Source organism: Aquarana catesbeiana, linkage group LG03 (genome assembly GCF_042186555.1).
Source record: "Aquarana catesbeiana isolate 2022-GZ linkage group LG03, ASM4218655v1, whole genome shotgun sequence".
Taxonomy (NCBI): domain Eukaryota; kingdom Metazoa; phylum Chordata; class Amphibia; order Anura; family Ranidae; genus Aquarana; species Aquarana catesbeiana.
The window spans coordinates 89932455-89946741 of NC_133326.1; the positions used below are offsets into that span (position 1 = coordinate 89932455).

General features: G+C 44.5%; 1 protein-coding gene across 2 annotated transcripts in view; it reads right to left on the reverse strand.

Moving 5' to 3' along the window:
- The window catches only part of ADAM10 (ADAM metallopeptidase domain 10), a 239713-nt gene extending 234755 nt beyond the window's left edge, over positions 1 to 4958 (reverse strand). The window contains exon 1 of one of the 2 annotated variants that reach the window (XM_073618815.1): positions 4717 to 4958. In XM_073618815.1, coding sequence (XP_073474916.1) covers positions 4717 to 4768 — 52 coding nt within the window. In that variant the 5' untranslated portion in view covers positions 4769 to 4958. The remainder of the gene's footprint in view (positions 1 to 4716) is intronic. The other variant, XM_073618816.1, reaches the window with a different exon arrangement.
- Positions 4959 to 14287: the final 9329 nt, after the last annotated feature.

The following is a 14287-nucleotide window of genomic DNA, read 5'->3' on the forward strand; positions in this document are numbered from 1 at the left end:
GAAGTTAGCGGTGTGCCCAAGTCTTTATCCTTCCCTGGGAGATCTCCTGAGAGTCAGCAGGGTGGGCTGGTGAGAGGGGCAGCTGCAGCCAGGTGGGTTGGTAGTACCTGAAGAAGAGGTGTTGCTGGGATCAGTGACCACAGAGAAAATGATGTGAAAGTTGAAGCTGTGTCACTTTAATGTTCGACAATTTTCATCTCCAAACTATGGCCCTTCACGTCCCATGAGGCATTGTAAAAGTCTGACATTCACAGACATGACTGGGCATGATGGGAATTGTAGTTCCTGAACAACGGAGGACCATAGTTTGGAGACCTCTTTGGGGCTGCGGGTCCCTGCTTGTAATTGGCTGTTGCTACATTTGACTGGATGCTGTCAGATCATCACAGAGTGACATAGCTAGAAAAAAGTTGAAGCTGTATATAGAGACTGTATATATGAAGAATGACGCTGAAGTTTTGCTGAAGTTAAAGTGGGCATCCCGTAAACCTCCCATCCCTATCCAAGTTAATAACCCTCAAATAACAAAAACAAAGTTACGGACTGTTCTCTGACTCTGGAGTGCCTGTGAAAATTCTGTGTGCCGGGCTGTGCAGGAGTGGGGAATCCAGTTCATCTGCAGCTCCCTAGGGGGTGCGCTACAGAAAGGTAGTAGACGGTTTGTCTCAACCCTCTAACTGCTACATCTGCAGAACATTGAAAAACAAGATACTAATTGGCCATTTTACTGGGTGAAAATAAAAAGGAGAGAAAGCATAAAAAAAAAAAAAAAAAAAAAAAAAAAACAAAAAACAAATGCAGCCATTACATCAAAGAATTGTTAAGCTGCAATATAGACAAATGTTTGCTTTTGGTTGGAAGTATTGTCCCACAATTATTACACCATTCAGGCATGTTCATGCTTTTCCAGAGAAGATCTTCTATCAGATCACTGGCATAGTAAAAGACAAACTGCACTCATTTAGACACACTGATAAAATAACATAGATAAAATAAAAAAGGTGCGTACTGAAGGGCAGTAACTGTCAGTTTCTAGGCCCCGAGGCCATGGTTTAAGTTGCATAATGTGTAATAGCGCAACATCTGTTCCAGTGCATCATATTTCAGAGGAAATGATCTTACTGCAGTTACCAAACATATCAAGTCATAACGAAAGAAAAATTATTCCAATATATGTATGTGTAAGCCAGAAAACATGACATGACACTAGCTGAGAATAGACTGCAGCAGAGGTGAGCCGAGGAATGACAGCCCCCATCCAGACTGCTTTCCATGTATTGCCATCATATGCCAGCAATAGAAATATCGCCTACATCATAAACATACATCGGTGACCTGGACTGAAGAGGTCACAGATTAATAAGAAATATGAAATAAAAACTTGATCCTCAGCTCTGTCTTCACATAGTAACAAACAGCCAGCATCTCCATCATTCTATGGCGGGTGTCATGCCAGGATATGGAGACTAATGGGTTAAATGTGAATCCCAGCTTGCTTGTAGCCAAGTGAGAGGAGGGAGGGGGGAGGGGAGGGGGAAAGCGACAACAAAAACAGATCCAGGGGATCCACCGTTGTCTCCAGGTCTTGCAACGCCTCAATCCCTCCATCTTTTCTTATTTTCCCCCCACCAACCGCCTACAGAGGAGGGTGCTGGGAAGTCTGCAGCAATCCTCTCCTACACAGGAGCAGCTTGTCCTCTCCTGACATACACACAGAGCCCAGCCAGCAGGAGGATCTACCCCGACCAGCCAATGTCTGATACACACAGTGCCCAGCCAGCAGGAGGATCTACTCCAACCAGTCAATGTAACTACACACACAGTGCCCAGCCAGGATCTACCCCATCCAGCCAATGTAACTATATATACACACAGTGCCCAGCCAGCATGAGGATCTACCCCAACCAGCCAATGTCTGATACACACAGTGCCCAGCCAGCAGGAGGATCTACTCCAACCAGTCAATGTAACTACACACACAGTGCCCAGCCAGCAGGAGGATCTACCCTAACCAGCCAACATCTGATACACACAGTGCCCAGCCAACAGGAGGCTCTACCCCGACCAGCCAATGTCTGATACACACAGTGCCCAGCCAGCAGGAGGATCTACTCCAACCAGTCAATGTAACTACACACACACACAGTGCCCAGCCAGGATCTACCCCATCCAGCCAATGTAACTATATATACACACAGTGCCCAGCCAGGATCTACCCCAACCAGTCAATGTAACTATATATACACACAGTGCCCAGCCAGGATCTACCCCAACCAGTCAATGTAACTATACACACACACACACACACACACACACAGTGCCCAGCCAGGATCTACCCCAACCAGTCAATGTAACTATATATACACACAGTGCCCAGCCAGGATCTACCCCAACCAGCCAATATAACTATATACACACACAGTGCCCAGCCAGTACGAGTGTCTACCCCAACCATCTAATGTCTGATATATGCAGAGTGCCCAGCCAGGATCTACCCCGACCAGCCAATGTCTCTGATATGCAGAGTGCCCAGCCAGGATTTACCCCAACATGCCAATGTAACTATATACACACACACTGTCCAGCCAGCAGGAAGAACTGCCCTGACCATCCTATGTCTCTGATATACTCACAGGGCTTTATTTACAAAAGCTGGAGAGTGCAAAACCAGGCTCACTTCTGCATAGACACCAAGCAGTTTCCAGGTTTCACTGCCAAAGCTTAATTGAAGAAGCTGAGGTTAGAAGCTGACTCCAAAATGCACATATACACAAACCGTGCCCCGCTGACAGAAGGATCTACCCTGACCATGCAATGCCTCTGATGTACACACTGTGCCCAGCCAAAATAGGAATTACCCTGACCATCCAAAGCCTCATATGGCTACAGTGCCCAGCTGTGGGGGGGCACTGGCCATACAATACCTCTCAGTTTTGGATACAGATGGTCTTTGATATATACACTGCCCCCAGCCAGAGAAAGATCCTCCAATCCCTGATTCTGGAACCAGCCAGTTGAGGGATTCTTACAGATGCCAGCTGGCCTCATCATTCAATACCTCTGATATAAGCACAATGGCACAGAGCCCTGCATGCTACCCTGACCATCCAATACCTCTGACTATGAACATTCCGCTGAGGGATCTAGACACAGACAGTGCCCAGCCAACAGAGAGATCTGCCCAGTTCATCCCATGCCTCTGATACAAACAGTGCCCAACCAATTGGGTGATATACCCAGACAATGCAATGTGTGACACACAGTGCTCAGCTGGTAGAGGGATTCACCCTGACCATCCGGAGAGGAAGTATCTACCCCAACCATCCAATGCCTTAAATACGCGGAGTACCCAGCTGATGGGAGGATCTACCTTGACCATCCAATACCAATAATGTAGACACAGTGCCCAGCCTATGGAGAGGGATCATCTAGGCCTGGCCATCTAATACCTCCGTTATATACACACACACACACACACACACACACACACACAATGCCCAGCCAATGAGAGTAGGAAAGGAATCTACCCTGACCAATCAATACATCTAATGTACACACAGTGCTCAGCCAATTGGAGGAGGGAAATCTACCCTGACCAGTCAATACCTTTGATGTACAGGGGGGTGTATTTGCTAAAGGCAAATCCGCTGTGCACTGCAAGTGCAGTAGCTGTAGATCTGAGGGGGTCATGCAAGGAAACTAAACAGTATTTTTGTTTGCACATGATTGGATGATAGAAATCAGCAGATTTAGATCTAGATCTACAGATTCAGATCTAGAGCAACTGCACTTTTAGTGCAGTGGATTTGCCTTTAGTAAATCAACCCTGACCAATCAATTCTTCTGATGTACACAATGTGCCCAGCTAATGAGGGCTGGAGGGGCATCTACCCTGACCAATCAATACGTCTGATGTACACAATGTGTCCAGTCAATTGGAGGGGAGAAATCTACCCTGACCAATCAATACTTCTAATGTACACACAGTGGCTAGCCAATGAAGGGAGGGGAATCTACCCTGGCCAATCAATACTTCTGATGCACACACAGTGGCTAGCCAATGAAAGGAGGAGAATCTACCCTGGCCAATCAATAATGATGCACACACAGTGGCTAGCCAATGAAAGGAGGAGAATCTACCCTGGCCAATCAATACTTCTGATGTACATAATGTGCCCAACCAATGGGTGGTCTACTCTGACTAATGCCTCTGATATTGTGCCCCACAAGTGAAGGATCTACCCTGACCAATCAATACCTCTGACACACACAGTGCCCAGCCAATGGGGGTCTATTCTGACCATCTAATAGACACACAAGCCCTGATCCACCTGCTCCCTCCCCACTCTCCCATAGACAATGGAGGGCTGTAGAGAAGAGGGAGGAGGTGATCTATGACACACATCAGAGGGTCTCCAATGTTGTACACACACATGTGCTCCGTGTTTATGGTGTACACACATCACAACAAAGGTTCCAATCACTATAGAGAAGAATGGAGGGCATCCCTCCGATGACAGGCAGTACAGCCCCGGGACAGAGGGGGGGATGGATGGCCATGTGCCCGGAGGAGCGGACCTGTCATCACTGGACACATGCTGCATCTGTATAGGGAGTGAGCTCAGCCTCCTCCCCCTCCTGGGATAGCCGGGCTGCCATCAGACTGGAGCGGCCCCGGACTCCCCCCTCCCCTTCCCCGATCTCTCTCTCTCTCACCTCCCGAACTGGCCGCCCAGGAGAGCAGGAACACAAGCCGTATCGCCGCCATGATCCCGATCTGTCAGCAATCACACATTGACCCAGCTGGACGTCCGCTAGACTCGGCTTGTCGGCTCTCCGTCCCCCGCCCGCACGTTCCACAAGAAAACGGAAGCTCCCACCGGTGTCCCGAGCAGCTCTATCCGATGGAGGAAGGAAGCGGGCAGCCCCTCCTCCTTTCTGACGTCACCCACTAAAACACGCCCGCCGCGGTTCCGCAGCCGCCCCCTGACAAATAATGGCCCGCCGGGGTTAACCCTTCCAACACCGATCACCGCCTGAACAGGAGGCATTCCCACCCGCACTTCCTGTAAACAAAACGTCATTCTATTCAGTCTGAGCCACAAGAACCTCGAAATAAAGTACCTAAAGTCAAACATTTCTTTGTATTTTGATGATTTTTAATCCCATGCCTGTTTTTTATTTCTATTTATGTCCCACTGAGAAGATTTCCACCCACTTCCTGTTTTGTAAACACAACCAGGAAGTGAGCAAAAGACTCACACATAGTGAAGTGACTGGCGTTGTTCTGCATTAAAAGAATGTCAGTCTCTGCTAAGACACACAAAAAAACAAAAGTTTTCCATGTGCCCCATTCACACTGCAATACAGCCTGGAGGGACGTGCTGTATTGTTTCACAGCGCACCAGTAGGCCCCGCGTATCCCACACAGCAGCGCAACGCGCCATTCTGCTGTGCGGTGACATGAATGAATGGACGTTTAGTATATCAGCAGTACGAAGCCATACACGTAAACGTTTATTTTGTTCAGCCCAGAGAAATCCATAGATTCCCCCATCCATGCTAAACAGTAGAGAGAAATCTCAGACCTCCTCAGAACTCACCTCTTTCTGTATTCCATTGAGCTGCAGGTTATAGGACCTTCTCAACCCGCAGCCCGCCTCTCTGTATACAGTCAGGTCCATAAATATTGGGACATCGACACAATTCTAATCTTTTTGGCTCTATACACCACCACAATGGATTTGAAATGAAACAAACAAGATGTGCTTTAACTGCAGACTTTCAGCTTTAATTTGAGGGTATTTACATCCAAATCAGGTGAACGGTGTAGGAATTACAATAGTTTGTATATGTGCCTCCCACTTTTTAAGGGACCAAAATTAATGGGACAATTGGTTGCTCAGCTGTTCCATGGCCAGGTGTGTTAGTTATTCCCTCATTATCCCATTTACAAGGAGCAGATAAAAGGTTCAGAGTTCATTTCAAGTGTGCTATTTGCATTTGGAATCTGTTGCTGTCAACTGTCAATATGAGATCCAAAGAGCTGTCACAATCAGTGAAGCAAGCCATCATTAGGCTGAAAAAACAAAACAAACCCATCAGAGAGATAGCAAAAACATTAGGTGTGGCCAAATCAACTGTTTGGAACATCCTTAAAAAGAAAGAATGCATCGGTGAGCTCAGCAAAGACCCGGAAGACCATGGAAAACAACTGTGGTGGATGACCGAAGAATTCTTTCCCTGGTGAAGAAAACACCCTTCACAACAGTTGGCCAGATCAAAAACACTCTCCAGGAGGTAGGTGTATGTGTGTCAAAGTCAACAATCAAGAGAAGACTTCACCAGAGTGAATACAGAGGGTTCACCACAAGATGTAAACCATTGGTGAGCCTCAAAAACAGGAAGGCCAGATTAGAGTTTGCCAAACAACAGAAAAGCCTTCACAGTTCTGGAACAACATCCTATGGACAGATGAGACCAAGATCAACTTGTACCAGAGTGATGGGAAGAGAAGAGTATGGAGAAGGAAAGGAACTGCTCATAATCCAAAGCATACCACCTCATCAGTGAAGCATGGTGGTGGTAGTGTCATGGCGTGGGCATGTATGGCTGCCAATGGAACTGGTTCTCTTGTATTTATTGATACTGTGACTGCTGACAAAAGCAGCAGGATGAATTCTGAAGTGTTTTGGGCAATATTATCTGGTCATATTCAGCAAAATGCTTCAGAACTCATTGGACCACGCGTTTACAGTACAGATGGACAATGACCCGAAGCATACTGCGAAAGCAACCAAAGAGTTTTTTAAGGGAAAGAAGTGGAATGTTATGCAATGGCCAAGTCAATCACCTGACCTGAATCTGATTGAGCATGCATTTCACTTGCTGAAGACAGTTGCAGTAGAGGCCTGGCAGAGCATCACCAGGGATGAAACCCAGTGTCTGGTGATGTCTATGCATTCCAGACTTCAGGCTGTAATTGACTGCAAAGGATTTGCAACCAAGTATTAAAAAGTGAAAGTTTGATGGATGATTGTTAATCTGTCTCATTACTTTTGGTCCTTAAAAAGTGGGAGGCACATATACAAACTGTTGTAATTCCTACACCGTTCACATGATTTGGATGTAAATACCCTCAAATTAAAACTGAAAATCTGCAGTTAAAGCACATCTTGTTTGTTTCATTTCAAATCTATTGTGGTGGTGTATAGAGCCAAAAAGATTAGAATTGTGTCGATGTCCCAATATTTATGGACCTGACTGTACATGAACTGTGGGGTGGGAATAAAGGGAAAAGGGGGAAACAGTTTCTAATTCCCCCCCCCCCCCCCCCCCTTCCCTCATGGGATTGCAGCAGCGGAGTTTCAAGTATCCCCTTAACTTAGAAATTGCAGGATGGTGTGCTATTGGTCACCTACCCTTGTATAGGTCAGGTCACCTAGTATCCAGGCAGTTTGAAAAAAAAAAGAGAGGGAAGGTGCTCTATTGGCCACCTTTTCCTAGGTAGGTCAGCTGATCTAGTATCCAGGCAGTCTGGAAAAAGAGCGGGAAGAATTTGAAATAAAAAGGGGTTCTGAGCCTCTGAGGTTCAGTGGCCCCAGTAAGCACAAGCTGTGGTGTTCCCTCCCTCCATATCCGTCGCGGCTAATTATTATGTGGCAGTGTCACTTTTGTTAAGGGGGACAGCTTTTTGAACCTAGCTTTTTGCGCAAAAGTTATAGCATCTACAAAATAAGGGATAGATTTATAGCATTTTTATTATTTTTTTTTTACTAGTAATGTTGGCGATCTGTGATTTTTATCGGGACTACGACATTATGGCGGACACATCGGACACTCGACACATTTTTGGGACCAAAAAATGCACTGATTACTGTAAAGATGTCACTGGCAGGGAAGGGGTTAACACTAGGGGGCGATCAAGGGGTTAACTGTGTTCCCTGCTACGTGATTCTAACTGTAGGGGGAGGGGACTGACCTAGAGGAAATGACAGATCATTTTTCCTAGCTAATAGGAACTCACAATCTGTCTCTCCTCACAGAACGGAACAGGAATATGTGTGTTTACACACACATGTCCCTGTTCTGCCTTTCATGCCCACGATCGATTGTGGCCGGCGGTCATCACGACCATCGGCCACGAGCATCGGCACTCCCTGAGTGCAGCAGGCGCGTGCCTGCTATCCTGCTTAAAGGAGCCAATGTATAGCTATGACGGCTCGCGGGATCGTGTGGACCTGCCACAGTATAATGACGGTGGCTGGTAGGCAAGCGGTTAAAAGAAAGTTTACAGCTATTTATTCATTTATTCTTAAAGCTAATAATAATAATAATAATAATAATAATAATAATAATAAAGGCCGCGGCCAAACTAATCCAACAATAAAGGTGTGTGGTGTTTTCCTTTCTGTGTGAAATTCTGCTGTCCCATGACTCAGCCTGTAGCCTATTCGAGTAAAAAAAGAGCGCAAGGTTGGAGTTAACTTTTGTCATAGCCGTTTTTGTGGGGTTTTTTTGCACACGTTTTAAAAGAAATTTAGGTCGGAAGATTACACAAAACCCCCAAACGTTCTAAATATTCTGAAAGCAGACACCCTAGAAAATAAAACAGTGGTAGTTCCAACTTTTTATGTCACGTGATAATACTGCAGAGGTCTAAGAAACAGAAAATCTCAGTAAAAAACACACTAAAATAAATTTTATGGCAATCAAAAGCAATAAACTACCCACGTTTTTGGTAAAATATAAAAGGCGAGGTTGCACCTAGTAAATAAATACCCGACATGTTAAACCTTAAATTTGTGTGCGCCCGTGAAATGGCGACAAACTAAAGTACCCTATATTTTCTATAGGCGACGCTTCAAAATCCCACTATAGGTATCAGTTTAGTGTTATGGAGGAGGTCTTGTACTAGAATTATTGCTCTCACTCCGGTGTGCGTGGCAATATGAAACATGTGTATAGCAATTGATGTTTTCATGCATGTGTTTACGTTTGTACATATGTTTATGTGGGGGTGGGCGGGCCTAAAAATATTTTGAGGGAGTGATTCTATGCGCTCGGGTGTAACTATTTTTTTTTCGATGTGATGAGTTTAAGGTGACAGCTTCTCTTTAATGAGACATGCAGGGTCTAAAAGATCCCTCTCCCCCCATGTCTCCTCTGGGCTCCACTAAATGTTTTGCAATGCAGATTGGGGAAAGTGATAGGTGACCCAGAAGTGACATCATGGCTGTCACTTTCCAGGTCACAGCAACAAGGGGAGCAGACATGTGTCTGCCCTTCTCTCTCCCCTCCTCTCCTCCCGCTGGCACCTGCCATGTGGGGGGGGGGGGGGCGGCGGTACCGGGGGGAGGTGTGTGAGCAATCAGGCGGCAGAGCAGCTACCCGAACGCTTTCACACAATCCTGGTAGCTGCAGCCACTGGATTGTGTGTGAAACCCCCCCTCCCCCCGCTGTCAGGTTGATACGACATATGGTCCTGGCAGCCAAAGGGTTAAAGGGTTAGTTCAGCTTTACCAAAAAGCGGCCCATTTTTATCACTCTCTACATTGCCCTCTTTTTATTTGTGATCACCTTTTTTTTGTATGCCAGTTTTTAGAAATAAATACCTCTCTTGATATGTCGAAGTCATTTTTTTCTCCACATACTACCCGGATTTGAGTGGACACGCTGTTCTGGCAAACTTACCACCAAGATCCAACCCTGATGGTCCTTGGATTGGAGGATTTTGATTGTTTTGTGATTCGATGGTGCCAACATTGATTTAGAAATTCGACCAACCAAACCAAACTTTTAATTTCACCTCATGTAGCTACAGAAAATACATTTTGTGGCTGGGAATCTTCTTTTCTTTCCAGGCCACAGCTCATGAGCATTTCTTTTTCAATTATATTTCTCGCACGACTCTCCCATCATTGATTAGAAATTCATTTGTTTTTCAAGAAATTACAAAAATAAAAAAAATATGGCCACGAGTCAGCTTTGCAACTGCGCATGCACAGTTTCGAAGGCAGACAAATGGTGCTTGGGTTCAGGACAAGCTGGGGCAGGCGTGGTGACATCATGGTGCTTGGCAACGTTTCTGAAATGCAAGGAGGAACTATGTCTAAATTAGACAGTTTCTACAAAATGCTTTGAATTACCATCTTCATGTGTAAATAAATCTCTGAAATAACTCTTTAGCCACTTGGAGTATTTTGGCGTGTAATGGGAGTATCTTGGTGCGCAGTGGAAGCGGTGGGTGGTGGGGGGGCCCAGGTCAACTTTTGCATCAGGACCCACAAGCTTCAAGCTATGCCTCTGAGCAGAAACATAGTCGAGGAGCAAGCCAAAGGTCAGCAATGAGTTGTAGTGAACATACAGATGGCAGCAGGATATTGGCTGGAGAAAGCACAATAATCTGGCCAACAGGAAGTGCAAAGGCATAGCTAAAATAGGACATTCATAGGAGAAGCAAAGGGTTCAAAGTTCAGCAAATCAGCTTTCCAGAATATGCCACATCCAAAAGATGAACAGAGCAAAATTGTCTCAAAGTTCAAGAGAAACAAGGTTCAGGGCAAGATCATTCAAGGAATTGAGCTTGAGGAATTGAGGAAGGAGCTATCCAGCATCCCAGGTGACTCAGCAAAAAGAGACATCGCCTTGTCGGTCCACCCCTCAGGTTTCCCTATGGTATAACCCTGAGCCCAGGCTTAGGTAACTTAATCTGGACCCACGGCTCCTACCGTGTGGTCATCTAGTGGAAACTCTATTTCATTTAATTGAATGTTGCACAAGACTTCACCCATGTATATGTAACCCCTGCATGGGTGACTTGCTGTACTGTTATCTTTGAGTGCAACAATAAAAATTATTGTACCAGAAAAAAGACATTCACGTTGCAGAACTGAGGTCTGTGTAGGGTTGCCACCTCATCCCTTTAATCCAGGACACATATGAATTACACAGGTTCTGAGGCTAATATAATGCAGATAAGGCACCGAGTGAGTTTAATTACCACTTTAATTAGCCACAGAACCTGTGTAACTAATATGTGTCCTGGATTAAATGGATGAGGTGGCAACTCTAGGTCTGTAGCTTCAGTGCTGCATGTACTCCCCCACACCCCCTAAGGAATGCCCATAATATGGGCTTTTGCCTGGGGTGGAGCTGCAGTCAGCACTGACAGTAGAAAAAAGCCTTTTATTTCCAAACCACAGCACCGATTTTAATGGGGACAAGTGCTATTTGCACAGGGTTCACTGGGGGATTTAGCAAACTGTTCTCACTCCAGGTGAGAGTTCTTCTTTAACCAAGTGATGTATTCACCAAAATATAATCAAAAGCAAAATATCTAAATTCTGTCTGTATATGAGCTTTCTATATTTCATTATACATCAGGACTAAGAATTAGAGAGGGAGGTACAGATAGTGTAAGACTGGATACTTTTACAAGAAAGCAGAGCACAAAGAAGACATTCTTAGCATTGTCCAATTTGGGGAAAGTTAGTGACTGAGCTGTATGGCTCAAAAGTGATGCCTCTTTTTTAGCCATGCAATATGACAGGTACATCCAAACTGGTAGAATAGCTTGGCGGAATTGCAGTTAAAGTGTTTCACATTTACATTCATTGGCTACTGTATTATAAAAGTGCATCATATCCAGAATATTATGTGGTGTATCTTCAATGAGGACTCAAAACAGACGTTTTTGAATAGATAAATTAAGATGAGTTTGAATTGAATAGACAATATTGCTGATGTTTTATCTGAGAATTTCTTTATAATCTGGTATTTTAACATACTAGTATAGAAGAAACAATCTTTGAACAACCAGTATTTGGCAGCTTTCCAGTCTTTGCAAAAGTAACTGCAACATGGTATCAGCTACAGATACCTTTTAACTTAGATACATTTTAGAACTGTTACAGCTCTCCAAACTACTTGTACTGTATTATTGTGTCTTTTTTCAGTTAATTTGTAACAAAGAACAAAAAGGCTTTTAAGCAGACCCACAGCAGTAGGTGTTAGAGAGGATCTCAATTAGGTCACTCAGGCCTGACTGTTACCCAGTAACTGTAGTCTCTTTGGCTGTGATTTCTGTAATCCATGATTTCTATATTCTCAACAATGACAGCCTGTGTATATGTGAACACAGAGAAAGAGAGAGAGAGCAATATGCCACTAAGAATTATGCCCAGTTCCCGATGTAGAATATCACTGATGCCCCAGGTATGTGTCAATTAACATTGATCAGAGCTGCATATAGGACGCCAAGCCTCAGTGCTCTCCTAACCTCCATCTCTTCTCCGTCAGGCTACTTTTTTAAGCAAAAATAAAAGTACCAAGCGCCAATGGATATAAAAATGTAATAAGCACAATACCAGTCCAGCTGCAGTAAAAAATTGTCAAAATGGCAATTGAAAATATAGCAAAAAGTCCACTGCACTAGGTCTAGTAAAAATTATATACACAAATATCGAACAGTCCCAGTAATATAGTGATATAAAGTGCTCGTGCTCAAAGTTGATATATCCATGCTTCAATGTGCTCAGACTTGGGTGCCCCACATAGATGTAAACTCACCCCTTGGGGTTGACCAACTATCACTAGTATGGTCCTTTAAGCATGTGGGGAGACCCTTGCAGAGATCTGCTGCTGGCCTCTCATGCAGTGCAGTTCCTCATACAGACAAACAAACCAGAAGAATTCTCATTGCGCAAAATATCGTTCCAAAATGTTTATTTAAAACATTTAAAAATAAAAAGTATCACTCGCATGTTAACGTGCCTGAATATCCTGGCACCCGGCGTGTGGAACAGGTGATTTTTGGGGGGGTAAATCGGCCCAAAATGGTGGTATCGCAGTGCTGCTTGATTCCCTATGTTTGTTTGGGCGGAAGTGTGTCACGGTGACGCTGTAATATCTCAATGCATTTCGGCCAATCAGCGAGATTCCTGATGATGGCCCTGAAGCAAGTGAACATTAGAGTTGGTATGGTAATACTTTTAGAAGAAATAGTAGTGTAAGAAATGTTAAACACAACTGTGAATATCAAATCTAACATCAAGGATGAATTTTTGGAATATGGGAAATGTTGTTTAGGTAAAGTTCAGAGTCTTCCTGTTACCTACAGTAGTTAGGAGAGGACAAATCTAAGGCCGACCATAAATGGAACGAATTTCTCTCCTGCAGCCACTAACTGTGTTGATGGGGAAATCCTTCCCTTGGAGCCATTGTGTTCTTTCAGCTGGACGGGGGAGCCGTTATAACAGCCGCTAGTAATCATTGCATGTAAAATCCAGGCTGGTTGTACCCATTCAATCAACTTGGGAACATTCAACCTGCCCATACATGGTTCGAATCAGCAGGAACTGGCTGAGATTTGAATTGTCTATGACCGGCTTAAGAGTGTCAGGGGAACAGGTGAGGGGTGTATTGAATTAAACTGATCGCTTTTAAGTAATCACTAGTTGTATCAATGACTTACCATCGATTCCTGTGGACACTCACATCACTTGATACCAATTACTTTATAAAGGCTAAGTCACTGGCATTGAATGGCCACCACTGCTTGAGAAGCAAACCAGCGCCCTGCCGTCTTACATTTCTGGTCCCTTGCAGCATTAAGGCAGTCGATACATTTGTCATTTTTTTTCCATTCAGCCAGCAAGTTAAATGGAAAAAAAAATAACCCGATTCCCCCATCTACACACTCAATGTGGATGGGGGGAATCCTTCATGCTGAGTTATCGTATTCTGACAGCCGGAGACTTCCCCATCATCAGAAGACACTGATCAGTATTGTCAGCTATAGTTAGCAGCACTGATTGTGAAAAACCCGACAGAGTGGCTGTACAGAAGTCAATCGGTAGATCTTCTTCTGTACAACCAGCCTGCCCATACATGGATCGGAATTCATACAGTCCCTGCTGAACCATGTATGGCTGGCTTAGGGCGGGGAATAAGAATTTCTGTCAGATCTGGAGCAGGACCACTCTGGGTCTCAAGTATCTGGCTGCATTTCAAAGGTTCAAGGGACAGCATTCAATGAACAACTCCAGTATGTTATCACTCCCACCCTCTCACCCCCATCTAACTATCCACTGACCACTGGTATGAAAAACAAAATGCCCATTTTTTTTTTACTTTTTTTTTTTTTTAACAAAATGCCCATTTTACTTGAAGCAATGGATACAATATAATCCTTGTCTCTTCTCTTTACTATCTGAGGTCCTTCTTCAGGTAGTCATATTACTATGTACACAATGTGTTCAACTCCTATTGGTGGAGGCAACACTTT